The sequence below is a fragment of the Papaver somniferum genome, unplaced genomic scaffold, assembly GCF_003573695.1.
Source record: "Papaver somniferum cultivar HN1 unplaced genomic scaffold, ASM357369v1 unplaced-scaffold_23, whole genome shotgun sequence".
Taxonomy (NCBI): domain Eukaryota; kingdom Viridiplantae; phylum Streptophyta; class Magnoliopsida; order Ranunculales; family Papaveraceae; genus Papaver; species Papaver somniferum.
Window position 1 is genome coordinate 41972 of NW_020633263.1, and position 16599 is coordinate 58570.

A 16599-nucleotide genomic window follows, 5' to 3' on the forward strand; every position below is an offset into this window, starting at 1 on the left:
TCGTGAGCAGGTCCTGAAACATGAAGGAATCGTGAGTAAGAACAACTACACAATTCAGAGAACGAGTGAGTTGACTGACAGATAAGAGATTAAATTTAAAATTTGGGATATGGTGAACATTAGACAGTTTCAAAGTAGGTGAGAAAACCACTTCACCAATGTGTTTGACAGTGGATAGAGTACCATCAGGAAGTTGCATTTGAATCAAAGATGTAACAGGAGAATATGAAGTGAAATAAGACAAAGAATTACAAATGTGATGAGTAGCACCACTATCAACAAACCAAGGTTCAAAGCAAAAAGAATTAAGTAACTTACCAGCAAAATTGACCGTGGCTCAATTGGAGTATCTGCAGACGGAGTATTGATGAGCGCTAACAAGCGAGAATACTGCTCAGCTGAAAAAAAAGGGGAAGCAGGCTAATTGGTAAGCTGTGATTCGGAAGGAGCAGCGATAGTATTGGCAGCAACCGGCTGTGATGTAGAGGAAGACGGGAAACCGTGAAGACGATAGCAGCGATCCCTGACATGTCCATGGCGGTTACAAAAATCACAATGAGGTCTTGGCCTTTTGTTGTGACTTGCAGCAGATCGGTTAGCAGAAGACGGCGCAGCAAAGCGATTCGTGTTGAGAGCAGCCGACTCGATGTTAGGAAGAGGACTCGAGGTGATATGTTGTTGTTCCTCCTCCTGCTGCACCATATTGAAAATACGGAGTGCTGTTGGAAATGGATCCATTAAAAGGATCTGACTTCTGAGGTTTGAAAACTTGTCGTGCAAACCTTGAAGGAATTCCACGGCTCTGTCACGTTCCAATCTTTCAAGCAGCGACTTTCCAGCTCCACAGATGCACACCTCCGTGACAGCGACAAGGGAATCATATTGATCCCACAAGGTTTTGATTTTGGTATAGTACAGAGACACAGACATCGACTCTTGTCGAATCGCAGCAATAGCAGATTTTAAACGAAATAAGATAGGAGCATTAGATATGCAGAATCTCACCTGTATATCCTTCCAGATTGCGTGAGAGGAAGGAGCATATAAACAGCTTGCCCTGATATCTGGTTGGCATGAATTAAGCAGCCAACTGCCCACCAAATCGTCACAACGTTTCCAACACTGATAAGTCAGTTCATCAGTGGGAGGAGGAAGGGAGCCATCCACGAATCCAAGTTTTCCCTTAGCATTGAGAGCCTTGGTGATACCTCTCACCCATGATCCGTAATTATCACCTTGTAACAACGGAGAGAACAACACAGTAGCTGGGTTGTCGCTGGGATGAATTACGTATGGGTCCAAAGTTCTAGGGTTTCCTGAGTTTGAAGTGAATGGGATTTCTGTGGTTTGGTGATTGGGACTTTCAGGTGGTGTTTGAGAAACTGATTCAACCATTATGAGATGATTTTTCAATGGAGATGAGAAATCAGAGAAATAGGATGCAGAAGGTGAAAAAAAAAAAAAAAACAACTAGGTCCTAGGATACCGATGGATCAAAGATACCATCAAAGATTCTAAAGATCTGAATTTAAGAGTCTCACAATTGTGTAGACTTCATTCTATTTCATTGAGTATTTATACTGTTTACATAAGAATGATTCAATTGAATCTGAACTACATGAACGAATATACAGGACAATTTACAACAGAAGACTAGGAATGGAAGACTAGGTTACAACAAAAGACTAGGACTTTACAACCAAATACGTCATATATGTAGCAACTGACTAAGACTAGGTTTTATGTGCCGGTGGTGTGTGTTGTTGCCGCACACTCCAAGCGTGGAAGCTATACACGTCTAATAAAGGTTTAAAGGTGATTGGGAGTTGGGCGAGAAGGTTTGATAATTTCTTTTGAAACTATCATTCGCCATGAAAATATGCAATGAATATAAAGTTATAAGTTTATAGAATACTGTTGTCTACTGCTACACCTAAAACAACATATATATACAATCTATAGATATACACAAACAGTTTACTCTTCAACTACTACCGAATGAATACAAATAGACGGACTTAATCATTTTAGGTGCGTGCAACCACCGTTCGGTAGAACTATATGCTGTATTGTGTGCTCTTGAATATGCTGCTTATATGAATGCTCCAAGATAATCATTCAATCTGATTCAATTACTGCCATTGAAAGGTTTAAAGATGGTGAAATACCCTGGTACATAAAAGTAAGATGGCCCAAGGTGGTTGACAAGTTTGAAACAGTAAAATTAGAAGGCTATTATTGGGGCGTCACACTCCAATAGAGGGGCTTCACTGGTTCTTAATGTCCAAAAGAGTAGTTATTGGATATCCTAACACATATACAAAATGTCTAGCTTATCCTTTAACTAAAATAAAACTTAAAAACCGCATTAGTGATTTTACGTCCAGGTTAGGATTAACTCCAACGTAAAATTTTATTTGCATGTAGTTTAACGTCCAGGTTTGGATTAGTTTCCAACCGTAGAAGCTCATTTTACGTCCAGGTTTCTTTTAATTCCAACCGTAAAATCCGATTTTACGGTCCAGTTTTCTTTTAATTCCAACCATAGAAGTGATTTTACGTCCAAGTTTAGTTGAATTCCAATCGTAATTTTCAATTTTACATCTAGGTTTAGTTGAATTCCAACCGTAATTTTCAATTTTACGTCTAGGTTTAGTTTACTAAATTTTCCTTTCGTCAACCTAGCTGTAAATTTCAATTTTACGTCCAGGTTCTTTTTAATTCCAACCGTAGAAATTGATTTTACGTCCAAATTTTGATTGATTCCAACCGTAGAAATTGGTTTTACGTCCAGGTCTGGATCGATTCCAACCGTAAAATTAATTATTATCTAATTAAATTAAATAAAATTAAAATTAACTAAAGGGTTATTCGATCATTACAAGATTATTTGAGATAAGGGATTTTTGATATTACTTCTGGATGACCCGTTTTAGTCCTATTAGGTGACGCCCCTCTAATGGAATGTGACGCCCCAATAATAGCCTTCTAAAATTCCCTCTAATGGAATGTGACGCCCCAATAATAACCTTCTAAAATTAACACACTGCATAAAGGAAATAAATTTTTCGGCAAACACACTAGCAACAAATGGAGTATATTTGAATGCAGGAGAAAGAATTATTCACAAGGGGAGACCTTCTTTTCTAAAGAGAATTGAGCAGCCAAGAGTATCCTATTTCTGTTTATGTTAAAATTCTGTCTTGATTCATTTGCTAGTGTTTAGTCTCTTTATGAGTTAAGTCACAGTCTGTATTGATTTTAGCTTTTATTTTTAGTCCTGTAAAACTTTAGGCTTGGTTTTTTAGCCTTTCAATTAATAAAAAAAGTGTGATTCAACAAAAAAAAAAATAATAATAATAATAAATAAATAAATAGTAAAAAAGTGATCTAAGTTCGAAACTCATCACACAATTCTTTACAGACCAAAAAAAGGGAAAAGTCTATTTATTTATTTAATCGTGCTCGGAATTTGTGTTCGTTCCAAACATGGAGAAAATGATTAAGTTCGTTCCAAACATAGAGAAAATGAGTAATACACGGCATTTCCCAATTCAGAGACAATAGATATACCCGATAAGAACACATCATGCTTAGTCATCTTAAAATTGGAGGCTCGACAAGGTTGTCAAAAAATAACCACCACAGACAGCACCAGTGCTGGAATCCACCCAGGAAACAGTACCGCATTTGAAATAATCACCAATCATACCAGGCTTGCCTACGTAAATTAGGTCGCTGCCATAAAACATAAGGTAAAATGAGCATCCACAGGAAAACCAGAAACACAGGCAAGCATACCAACTGTATGTGTTCAACTAATAATCGTTTTGTTCGCAAAATAATTAAAAAAAAAACAAAACACAAAAACAGTCGACTTAAACCTCCAAGAAGGTATAACATATTCACCTGAAAATTCCAACCTTCTCTTTGCTTGTGTCAATCAGCATACCAGCATCGCTGCAACTCGTGTTTAATTGTACATCATTATAGTAAAAATTTTCAATAAGCAAGGCAATGCCATATTCATCCTTTTCATGTGAGGAACAAGAATCAGCAGGCCATGCATCGCCAATAGGATTTTCAGGTTTCTTTACCAAATCCATACCTAACATTAAAAGATTGTATCAGATCTTAAATATGTCATCAACCTAAACAAACAATAAACAAGATGAAATCAAAGACGTTCGCAAACCTCTGAAGCACAAACACGTGTTCTCAATAATGGATAGCAGATGACCCACACATCCCTTTTCAAAAGCCATAGGCCTGATTAAGACGAATGTCAGATCTTCATTGTAGAAATTGCTGTAGAAACTGCTGTAGAGATCGGAACTGCTGGCTAAATTCTGTTCCTTGAAGTACCTAAAAGGAGACGAATTCCATCTTACAACGTATTGAGAATATTAAACAGGAGTAAAGATAGAAATAACAAAGAGCAACGAACTCTGTAAAATTAGATATGTATTTCATAACTAGAGACTGCAGCTTACTCGTACTTCAGGTGACACTGTTCAGCTAACTTCTCCAACACTGTTTCAACAGGGCCAAATGTTTGGCCACCTGGGAGTGCGACTGCCAGAAGATTACTTTCTTTTGCTTCTTCTATCCAGTTTGCAGAGTCAATACCAAACCACAATCTACAATCTTCTTCCACACTATCAGGTGTGACACTGCTATAAGCACGCCTGTAACACAAAATACTCAACTTCACTAACTGTATAGTAGTGTTATCTACCAGTACTTATATTATAAATATAAATTAAAATGAGAGATAACAATGCAGTCAAGAACATAACACAGCAGGTATCAGAAAGGGATATCTCTCAGCCGTTGATGTTAGCTGATGAACTTTACTAATAGCATCTTCACCTTCCACTACCATAGCTACAAAAGGATAGGGACAAAACTTTGCTGGAGTAACATTGGGCAAAATGTTTCTACCTTCCATGGCGAAGAATTGAATAAAAAACTTTTCTGTGGCGCATACTAATCTGATCCCTAAAAACACAAACAAAACCAAATGAATTCGAATCAATAATGCACTAGAAATAGTCAATATCAAGATAAAAGATGAAACCATTAACAATGCATAAAAAAAATATAGCACTGAAACAAAAGATATAATGTACGAATGGTGTACTTATTAATTTCAAACTGATCTTCTCAAATTCCATCAAGATTTCGCCAACATCTTTATAAACCACGGCGCTAGGAAAGCACAAAACAAAGGTCTGCTCCCTCCCTTGAATCGTCTTCTCCAAACCTTCTAACACCACCGTCTTTTCCGTATCTTCTACCATCAGTTTGGGACTTTTTATTGGAGACAGCTTCATCTCCTCTTCAAACGTCAAACTTGAAACATCAAATTAGGTCAGGAGATGAGATTCACATGAGAGTAAGAAAATGTGATAAAAAAAATGGAAACGTCAAAAACAACAAACAAATTAGCAAAAAAGAAACAATCCCCAGCCCGTCTTTTACAAGATTAAATTTTAAGAACCCTAGCAGGATATTTGACCTAAAATACGGATCAAAAAGAAAAATTGACTTCAAATCGACCATTAATCCAATTGAAACCGAATTCGAAACAAATTTAAATATGTAGAAATTACCTCATGATTCAATTGGAAACTGAGATTAGGTCTGGAAACTCAAAAGATTACAGATACAAAGTTATTTGAGATGAGAAACGAGGCATCTACTTTCGACGGCCTTGTCTTTCTTATAAGCGAAACCCTAAAACGAGGGCAATCCTACACGTCAGATATGAAAACACCCTCCGTATCGCCCCTGTAGAAATTGCAAGCGGCCTTATGCCCAAACAAAGGGGTAAAAAACATCGAGAGGCCCAAGAGCCCCGTAATTAGCTCTGAAATTACAAGAGCAAAATTCCAACAGTAATTAGCTATGAAAATGTAAGAAAATTGAATTTTTACGTATTTGAGCAACAAAAAGCTAGTTGGGACTAATTTAGAAACATACCTGGTCATTTTCAGGCACTGTTCTTCACTTTGTAAGTTAACTAGCCCTTAACCCGTGCCATAACGGCACGGGCCATGATGTTGGTTCATTTTTAATATATCGTATAATTTGTGTCCCGAATACTTATCAACTCCTTATGATTTAATATGGGTTTTGCATAAAAAGAGTTGGGATCTTCCTCTATTTTTTTCTTTTTTTTTTCCTTTAATATTTTTGCCGCCGGAGATTTGCTCCAACGAAAGAAATATAATCTTAACTTCCAAACACTTTTTTATTTAGGTTCATTGCTTATAACGAGATAATGCTCTACATGAACATGGAAGTTTAAATATTTTTTGGAAATATGTCGTCAACAACGCTCATCTTAGTGAAATCAACTAATAAATATCGTCCATAAAAGTCTCCCCATGCTCTTATTTCGCTCCAGCTAACTCATCTATCATGGTCATGTTGTCGATCCTCCAATAGGCATAAATAGTATTTTTTGTGCATAGAACGGATGATACAAGCTCTCCAATGTGACATGATTTTCCTGTAATTTTTCAACACCCATTAGATGACAATGTTTAAAATGTGTACCCATTACCTTTTCGAAGGGATTGTATATATGCGAACCTCTGCTATTAAATCTTCAACAAAGTATTGTGCCCAGCAGTTCGTCTTAACGAAGGGTATGGTAACTTCAAAAGTCTTGGACATTTTGTCACTTAGATTTGTTCCTACCTTCACTTGGAATACAATCTGGCGACACATTACCTCATAAAGAACCTTGAACATATATTGTACTCTCTGATCCTATTTCAAATTAATAGGTTGTCAATAGATCCTTTACCAAAAGTTGACATGTTCTACTTTGAATATTTATAAAAAAAAAATTATGGTATTGTGGATCGTTGCTTTCTAAGATTGTAGTTTTCAAAATTGGCCTCTTCAAGTCCCACGGCTTTCTAAGTTTATATATCATATTTGTTTTTAACATTTTAGTTAGCCATATTATGTTTGTTACAAACTTTAAACTTGATGTCATCTTCTACTGTGAAATTTATGTGATTTCAGAATCGAAATAGTTATACCTCTTTCATTCGTATCAAGTAATCCGTTGTATATCCCAAGAATTCTTTTAAAACAATTCCTTTCTTTTGTTGTTTCTGGACCATCAGTATCCATTATTGTCAAACGCAATCTGTCTAATTTTTGTTGATGTTATGTATTTGCAATGTTCATTTTTCTTAAATAATAGATTGTAGAAAAAAAAACAAACATAAGTATTACATCGGGTCTAAGTTACTATATCCAAAATACTTTGGACACTGCTTATGGTGCCTTGTTTCCTCAAATTCCTCGTTGCATTCTAGACAGTACATGCAACACCAATCATTTGTGAAGTGAGCTATTTGCGCAAGTGTGGTCAATGTATCCCTTACCTGTAATAATAACAACAACACGTCAATTTTTTTCAAGGCGTCCAGTTGTAAATGGTATGAATCTAATAGATTTGAATTGTACCTCAATCTTAGATATCACCTTCTTCTCACATAACATAGCAATTGAGGAAGGACAAATCTTGACCACTCTTTACATAGGCAGAGTTAGCCAAACTATGTTTTGCAATTGTCTTAGTGGAAATTATTATTAATCCATATTTTAGTCGGCTTCGGTAATTAGTCTTATAGAAAGTTAATCTTAAATTTTTGACCTTATTTCTTGACCAAATTATTGAAGTATTCTCAGTCATGTTCTGCTTTATTTGATCTACCTATCTGTATCTACTATACCTTCTAACCCGGTGAATGAAACCTATACATATTGATCCGTAGTTTGATATTGTTGTTTTGTAATCAAGAGGTCGCATGATTTGAGGATGTCAAATATAAAAAATATTGTATAAACATCGGAGGGGAAATTTGGATTTTACGATTTATAGTTTTTTATGATGATTTCGATGAACAAACATAATTTTCAAACAAATATTTTAGAATGAAAATACATTTTCCCGGTCAATAAGGTTTTATATCCTGAAAGTTGTTGTCTCTGTAGGTAGTTGTCGCGAAACAACTCGACATTGATGGTCTTTCAGGAAAAAGAATGTAATAGTACTTGGGAGAGTGATAATGTTCTCTTACACGGGTATACCAATTGCCTTTATATAATACGGATACCGTTTCGGTGATCCGACAGTCATGATCATATTGTCTTATACGTTCCGGTATCATCCTCGAAATATTTGGTTTTTGTCCTTATCAATCGTGCTAAAAACCACCAATTACATCTTTCACAATACAATGTTGCATGTTTTATGAAGATTTTTCTTTTACTCGGTCAATAAAACTCACCAAAAAGCAAAAATTCTTATTATCCACTACTATTACCAATACCCACCACCATAAAAACCATCCACGGCCACTATTTCTTCCACCAATAGTAATGTTATCGCCTCCACCATTCACAAATACCTGCCAATGTTTATACACCATTAGAATTAATATAGTTTTTAGTAATATTATTAATTAATAAAATTATGTATTTATGTTAGATTATTAAAGGGACATTTATAATAGAAATTTAATTAATCATTATGAACAATCAATGAGACACTAATTAATAAAACATTTAAAAATGGTTAAGTTGAAAAACCCCAGCGATAAAGAACAAAATTACTCATTATATTAATAAAATATAATAGAAAGTTGGATACGTGTGAAAAATGGATTTTGTATCCCATTTTACGATAAAAGAACAAAAATAAATATAATTGTGTTTGGCTCCGCCCTTAACCAACACTAATATTTCGGCCTCCACTCCTTCTACTACTCATTGTCCCCAAAAATGTCTATTGATATTATTTACCAAATTACTTATTAATAGAAATAAATATTATAATTAATTAAGAAAATATTTATAATTAAAAAATAATTAATCATTTATAGAGGGTGTAAAATACAGTTTCTGAGTCAAATATTGGAGTAATCACATGGTTGGTTCATGCAAAGTGGACACATGATTTAACCTAAAACATTTCCGGTTGGAGATAGATTATATTTTCCTCCTAAATTCTAGGGTTTTTAGCGTTATTTCCCCTGGAGGATGTCTTCAAAGAGCAACCACGTAGGAATGACATCACATTCGAATGGAGATACTCTAACAGGAGAATTCCTTATTCTTCCAAGCGAACTTAAGCCAGAATATGACCAGCGGCTGGTATTTGGATTTGGATACCTTCCTTCCACCAATGAGTATAAGGTTGTTAGATGCAGTTACACTGAGTTAAACAATGTGTGGAAGGGGCATGTGGCGGTATACACTCTTGGCTCACAAAATGGGTGGAGGGAAAAAGAAGACATCCTTTACATTTTGTATTCGTCAGGTCTCTTTGTTAATGGAGTAATTCATTGGATTGGAAAAATAGGCGAACAGGTGCCTCGGATTGTCGCCTTCGATCTGGCGGATGAGAAGTTCAAATGCGTCTCGACACTACCTTTAGATTCTTTTACAGCATTTGACACTTTTAGACTCAGTTTGTTAGGGGGGAACATGTGTTTTATTCACACTGTATGGGATGAAAGTCAAGACTGTGACGAAATCCAAGATATATGGGCATTAAAAAAACGGGACAACAACGCAAAAATACGACAACCTAGAGTTACACGAGAGTACTATGACCACAATTGGAGTTGGAGTAAGGACTTCCATATAGCATTTGGAGGACCAGAGATGTGCAATTATAAGCCTTTTGCAATTACAAAGAGCAATGAAGTTTTATTATGCCAGGATTATAGGAAACTATGCATCTACGACAGTAATACATCTACTTTAACTAAGCTTTGGGATGGTGATAGTAATGGTTTTTTTAGGCCTTCAAGCAATCCCTCACATGAACACACTTGTTTCTTTAAAGATTTAGGAGAGTGTTCTGGTGATAATGTGACTTCGGATATTGAGAGTTCCGACAGTAAGATGAGTACTAGCTAGTGCCATGCAGGGTAGAAAAGAGATCGAGCGTCTTTTATTAATTAGTTTATCATTTATTAACTATCCTACAGTGTGATTTTGCTTTAATGTCCTTCCATTAAGCTGCAAATTAAATTAGTTTGTCAGTCTTTTTGTTTCGTGTTCTTGAAATGACAATGATTTTTTAATATCTATCTTGGAATGCTTATCTTCTAATGCTAATTTTTGCATTAACCGTAGGGGTCACCTGTATTTGATTGTTATAACAAATATTCACGGCTGGCCTCGGTCAGTCTTCTGCGACCCCAAATGGTAGGCACACACATGAAACATTTTTCTTCGTTTCTCACCTGGAAAGGAGTTTTGTGTGGCAGGATCTGAAAATGGTACCAGTAGAATATGGCAGATTGTTCGTTTGATAAGATTAATGCCTGGTTGATTATGCCGACGTTAAAAAAACAACAACACATATTGCCTTTGTTGTGACTTGTGAGTTAATGCTTATGTATTTTTAAGTATTATTTTTCTCTCGGATGAAGACTGGTAGTTACATGAATTTAGTTATTTTTCTGTTTTGTTTTCCATCCTGAAGTCTAATGTTTATTGCGCTTAATTAGCAAGAGAAGCACCAAGTCTTTCTCTAGCTGCCGTGGGTTCACATTTTTGCAGTGAAAATAACGTGGGGCTTGTGCCCCCTATGTGATCCGTTCATATTACCTTTATTAAGCCCATATCCCATATATATGAGAATCTATAACCCGATTGTATAAGAACTTGGTTTCGCCTTCTACCGTCACAATACGGTTTCAAGGGAGTTTCATTAACAACTCATTAGGGTTTTACAGTTAAACCAAGATCGAAGGCGAAGCTTTTGAACCAAAATCATCTTGATGGAGAATCTTCCCACAGATATCATACACAACATACTTTCTCGCTTATGTAGAGCAAACGAGTTTGCAGAACATGGAGAGACATCATCGGTAAAAATAAAATTGGTTTTTTGTTCGCATATGCAAACCTTAAATATAATACTCCATCTCTACCACGACTGGTAGTACAGCTCTACTATGGCGATCAGTTTCAAGTAGGTCTCAACAAATCCTACTCCAACCAAACACTTGAAAGGTTAAACCGTGTAAAATACATTCATCAAGGGGTAACAACATTATTGGTTCATGTAACAGTTTGGTTTGTCTTCAATCATACAGAACGAGAAAAATTCCGTCTGGTATTTGTAATCCATTAACAGGAGAATTTCTTTGTCTTCCGGGCTTAACAGAACGAAGAGATTCAGCGTGGCAAGAAGTTGGATTCGGGGTATATGCTCTCCATGGACAGGTGGAGGTATATACTCTAGGTTCTCAAACTGGGTGGAGAGCGAAAGAAAAAATCCCTTATAAATTCTTTTCGTCTGGCATCTTTGCTAATGGAGCAATTCATTGGGTTGGAAAGAGAGGCGGAGGAGCACAACATGTGTATCAGATTGTCGCTTTCGATCTGGAAGATGAGAAAGTCAAGTACGTCTCATTACCACCTTTTGATTATGCCAAGGGACTTAACAGTTTTAGACTCATGTTGTTAGGGGTGAACTTGTGTGTCATTCATTATAGAAGCCGTGATCAAATCCAAGATATATGGGCACTAAAAAAAAGGACTACAAGGATACTGCGACCTAGACAGAGCCGTACCAAGTTTTTTAGAGGCCCTAGGGGAAAACTAAAACTTGGGGCCTAAAAAAGAAAAAATTATATTGTTTAAAATCAAAAAAATCCCATAAGCAGTATACTTCTTCCGTTTAAAAAAAAAGTTTGTTTTATGCGTGATTTGTACATGGAGCTAACCTATTTTTTTGAAACGGAGATGATACAATAAACTTTGCACAATAGAAACAATCAGATAAAAATAACAAATGTGTTAAAATTGACATTCCTGGCTTGTTTGACGTTATCGTCCTCGATAGACAACATTGCTAGGTTATCCAAAAATAAATAAATTACGATATTGTTGAATGAAAGTAAGACTTGATCAAGTTCAACTTGAATCTTTCTACTGGGGCAACTGTAACTGAAATTATCAATAAAATTATATATGCAATTTTTGGAGTAGCAACTTTTAATATCTTTCAAGAAATTCAACAATTCAATTTCCCTTTTAATTTTTTTGTGGCAAATAGTTTCTTAGAACTTTCATTTCTAGATACAAGTCATCGCATCCCATCAATATCAAAATCCATTTCATATTTTAGATAATTTTTAGGCTTGTAACACGACGCTTTTAAAGTGCTGTCATCAAGAAAATATAAAAAGTTTAGTTAGATAGTGAAGTTTTTAATTTCGTAATGTAGAAAGTTGGATACTAGTGTTGGGTGCAATAATCAAAAACAAAAAAAAATCAAATAAGCAAAAGTTACTGATACTTAGCTCCTTTATAATAGAAGTGATTGCTTTGACGAAACGAACAAGCTCCCCGTATCTCCGTAACAGCAACAAGGCAAAACTTTGGAAAATAGAGTGAGTCACGTGTTCAACACGCTGTCCTTAAGACATTAGCGCCCGGCTACACTCAAGAGTGATGCTATAGCCCTCACAGGACGGATATCTTCAGGATAAAACACCCTAATACACCTACTACTAGGATATGTAGTAGATGCTCAACTTGAGCTTGGCAACTTCGAAAAAACCGTTAAGGAAAATCGCGAATGCTTAAAAAACGCTATAAAATATTTTCCCTTAGGGGTCCCTCTAAAATATAGAGCAACCCCTTTCCCATGATTTTACAAAAGTAGTGAATTTCTTTATCTAATGGAATAAAACAATTTAAGAAGAGGAATTCCCCGATGTGGGACTAAAAAGCTTATATAGTCTCTTAAAACAACTGAAAAGTGAAAACTCCACAATGTGGGACTAATAAGTTTTTCATTCACAAACAAAACAATAAATTAATTTTATTTAGTTAAACACATTAAAATAATAATTAATAAATATTGTTCCAACAACTAGTTGGGCCAAAATTTTACTAGGCCAAAATAGTTAAAATATGGGCAAACCGAAAAGAGATTCTGGGATTTTGTAGAAATAATTTTTGGACCAAAATTGTTAAAACTTAGGCTGACGGATAAAATATTCTAGAATTTTGTTGAAATTAAAATGCACAATGATAATTTTATTTTTCTACATGGGCAAAATACACAAGAATTAATATATATACACACACAAATAAAAATAAAAATGGGGGCCCTGTCATTCGCGGGACCTAGGCGACTGACTGCCTATGTGGCCTTTACTACTTGGTACGGCTCTGGACCCAGAATGAAAAGAGGAGAGTACTACGACCGCAGTTGGAGTTAGAATAAGGACTTCAGTATAGCAATTAACCAGTCGGAGGAGATGCATGATTGCAAGCCATTCACAATTACAATGAACAATGAAGTTCTATTATGGCGTGAACATACTAATAAACTATATTGTTATGACAATAATACATCAACTTTAATTAAGCTTCGGGATGGTGGTGATGATGGTCTTTCATGCACTCAAGCAATTCCTCACATCAACACGCTTGTTTCACTAAAAGACCTAGGAGATAATAGCTTAACTGTACAGAGTAAAAACAAGAGAGTAAAATGCCGGTTTGCCTTTGTTAATTGGTATACATATTATTGACTCAGGTGATGTTGTCATTTACAAACCATTCGATGTGATTTAGCTCGTTGGTCCAAAAACATATTATTGCTTTTAATTAGACGTCTACTTGTTTTGCGTTCTTGAGATATTTATTGCCGGTGAATTTTCCAATATCTTTCTTGGAATGCCTAATTTTCCCCGTTTAATTGGGGGCCCAAAAAACAATTAGGGGCCCTGCAATAGAGGGCAAAAAAGGGTCATGAAATAGCATTTTGTGGCTACCCCTTATCCTCATTTTTTAAAAATGCCTAAATAACCCCTTAATCATTAGTGTTGATTAAGTTAATTAAGATTTTAATTAATATAGTTAGATTAAAATCAGTTTTGGGGATAAAATTATGATAAAAGGGATATTGTGTTTTTGTGTTGTGGAGAAGGAGAAGTTGAGTTTTTGGGGGGAAAGTTTTGGTTTTTTGAAATGAGTGATTTTAGTGGAGGAAATGATGTTGGTGAAGCTTCAAACAACAACAATGATTGTGTTGATGGCAAGATTGTCTCAACTAATGATATGGATTGGATGTTTGATGAGGAGATGTTGATAGAGGAAGCTATCAACAGTGGTGCAAATAAAGATCTCATTGCTCAAAATGAAGGAACCAACACTCAAAATGAGGAATCCCAAGCTCAAAACAATCAGGTAAACATTTTATACCCTTCGATATATCTGTTTGATGCTCCAAGTGGTCGATTCATGTCCACCATGGAATAATTGAGTGTAAGAGTCGTCATAGTCGGGGTGGTTAATACCCAAACAACTCTAAAATGTCGTCACTACGTTGACACTCCCAAGAATTAAAATGCACAATAATAATTTTAGTGTTTAAAACTTGACGACCCTTTTTTCCAGGTCAAGTAGAGTCGTTATGTGTTTAGGCCTATAAAATGACGATCCTGTTAGCCTCCTTCTCTGTAGAAACATAACAGTATGGTCGTTATAGGTTTAGTCCTATAAAAGGACGATTCTAATCGGCCTTTGCAAATTTTAAGTAGAGTCGTTAGGTTTCCTAGTCCTATAAAATGACGACTCGCACACTGGATTATCATAATTTTGATTTCATAAAATCATTTCATTGAATCTTAAAAGGCGTACATCTTTCATAGGGCTACATTGAAGGAAGTGAAACATAATAGATAGCAATGGTGCACGTCTACACTCCATCATAAAGCATATAATTATACATGGTGCCATGCAAGATAAAGTAGCAATCATGTAACTCAAACTTTTTCCCACGAAGCACCTTGTAGTATGCATACGCCTTCTTCATCTGAAAACGCAAACGCAAACATGGTTAGTTAGTATCGATCAAAGCTTTGGATAAGTTTTACCTTGTGTTTAAATACTTACTCTTGTAACACCCTACATATCCGGAAAGGCTTCCCTTACGGCCGCAAATTCTCTTTTCAAAACATCACACTCAAATTTTATGTCCTTGACGTTTTTCAAAGACCTTGAGTTGCGATTTCCGTCCAACACCACAAAAAGGATGAATACGCGGTTCCACCAAGCATCCGATGTTTCATCAATGTCTTTATCTAGACTTTCAAAGTGGTTTGTGACCTTCAACCAAGCTCTCGTAATGGCACAATTCTCTTCGGAAATATAGGGAGTAATCATCTTGAAGATATCTTTTTTTTTCCCTTTTGAATGTTAAATCTATGAGAAAGAGAAAGGTTAGGTTGTGAATGTTGAGAATTATGGTTTGGGTGAGGAAGAGGTGATATATGAGTCTCTATTTATAGACTTGAATCACCCAACTGTGATTTTTTTTGAATTTTTATCCGTTGGTCGAATCAACCACATTTAGGTGAATTGAAAACACACATTAACTGCTAAAATGGTCGTCAACCTATATCCTATATATTAATAAATTGACGACCCTTGAAAATCCGACGAGTCGTCATATTTTTTTGTCTACACACTGGAACGACCCATTAAGAAAACTGAACAGATTGGTGTGTGTTTTTACGTCAAGAGTCGTTACTATTATTGTAGTTTCGTTATTTTTGGCCAGTTGAGTCGTTCACCTGCTATAACTCCCATGACGACCTATCCCTGGTACACAGTTGACATCTCCTCACTCCCTATTTGGTCGTCAATCTGCTAAAAAGTAAGTTTCGACCCTGGTAAATGTAATAATTTCCAGTTTTTAAAGATTTGGAGTCGTTGGTCTCCAAGTTCCATGTATGACGACTGTACCCTTGGTAAGGTTATTTAATATAAAAGTCGTCACTTTTTTATTGTACATATGGACGCCCCTTGCTTGAATGTTTTGTGATATGTTGCAGTTGGTGGTGCAACCAAGCTCTCAACCAGAACCAGTCAATATAATGGGTCCGAATACCTCCCAACACTATATAACTGATTTGGTACGTTTTCCTTAACCATTTAGTTATATTTAATTTAGCATTTTTTAGTTATTGATCTCATGGATGTGTATTTTTTTTTGTTGAATGTAGACATGGAGAGACAAGGCTAAGGCGAAGGAATGGCTTATCTCAAAGGAAAAATAGGTGATGTGCGTGGTTGTTCAAAGCAAACACGTCTATTTTAATAAGATGGAGATGCTATGTGAGAGAGCGGGGAAAAAGGGAGAAAGTCATAAAGGTAAGAATTACAAATATGAGAAGAAGACGACTAGGGTCTACAAAACAACATCGAAGAAGTGTGAATGTCCGTTTAGGATTTATTTCAAAAGGCATCACGAAACTGATCGATGGAGATTGGATATTATTCCTGACGGTCGTCACAACCATCCTCCACCTAAAAGTTTATATGGACACACTGCATATGCCCGATTGAAACTGCATCAAATGGAGAAGGTCCGTCAGATGAAGGGATGTAGGCCTCATAAGATCCTAAATGCGATAAGTAAGGAAGATAAGGATAACTTGTCTACCATTTCCACAATCTACGCTGCCAAAGCAACGATCGAGAAAACCGAATGGAATGGTAGATTAATTATGCAACAGTCTGAGTAGTTGG

General features: G+C 35.9%; 3 protein-coding genes across 5 annotated transcripts; 1 reads left to right on the forward strand and 2 right to left on the reverse strand.

The window, feature by feature from the left end:
- Window positions 1-420: 420 nt before the first annotated feature.
- LOC113340759 lies at window positions 421-1395 on the reverse strand. Its single transcript, XM_026585832.1, has one exon. It carries the CDS (start codon window positions 1393-1395, stop codon window positions 421-423), a length of 975 nt encoding a protein of 324 aa, XP_026441617.1.
- A 710-nt stretch (window positions 1396-2105) lies between these two features.
- Window positions 2106-5775, reverse strand: LOC113340766. 3 transcript variants are annotated; one of them, XM_026585839.1, is made up of 8 exons: window positions 5616-5775; window positions 5144-5355; window positions 4800-5001; window positions 4494-4688; window positions 4196-4365; window positions 3910-4108; window positions 3574-3738; window positions 2106-2169 (listed from the first exon to the last, which is right to left on the reverse strand). In XM_026585839.1, the coding sequence occupies exons 1-7, from the start codon at window positions 5618-5620 to the stop codon at window positions 3603-3605; spliced, it is 1119 nt and encodes a 372-aa protein (XP_026441624.1). In that variant the 5' UTR covers window positions 5621-5775; the 3' UTR covers window positions 2106-2169; window positions 3574-3602. The 3 variants fall into 3 exon arrangements, with proteins under 3 accessions (XP_026441624.1, XP_026441625.1, XP_026441623.1); XM_026585840.1 differs by lacking the exon at window positions 2106-2169 and having other exon boundaries at window positions 3418-3738; window positions 4500-4688; window positions 5616-5774; XM_026585838.1 differs by lacking the exon at window positions 2106-2169 and having other exon boundaries at window positions 3418-3738; window positions 5616-5774.
- A 3321-nt stretch (window positions 5776-9096) lies between these two features.
- On the forward strand, window positions 9097-9954 carry LOC113340760 (F-box/kelch-repeat protein At3g06240-like). The gene has a single exon (XM_026585833.1). The coding sequence runs from the start codon at window positions 9097-9099 to the stop codon at window positions 9952-9954; it is 858 nt and encodes a 285-aa protein (XP_026441618.1).
- The last annotated feature ends 6645 nt before the right edge of the window (window positions 9955-16599 follow it).

What these genes read in the sequence shown, in the direction of transcription:
- LOC113340759 (XM_026585832.1), bottom strand. Translation starts at nt 1,395, where the DNA reads ATGGTTGAATCAGTTTCTCAAACACCACCTGAAAGTCCCAATCACCAA.
- LOC113340766 (XM_026585839.1), bottom strand. An exon ending in GATCAGTTTGAAATTAATAA is followed by an intron (nt 5,002 to 5,143) that starts GTACACCATTCG and finishes TTGTGTTTTTAG; the next exon opens with GGATCAGATTAGTATGCGCC. An exon ending in GAGAAGGTTGGAATTTTCAG is followed by an intron (nt 3,739 to 3,909) that starts GTGAATATGTTA and finishes GTTTTATGGCAG; the next exon opens with CGACCTAATTTACGTAGGCA.
- LOC113340760 (XM_026585833.1), top strand. Translation starts at nt 9,097, where the DNA reads ATGACATCACATTCGAATGGAGATACTCTAACAGGAGAATTCCTTATT.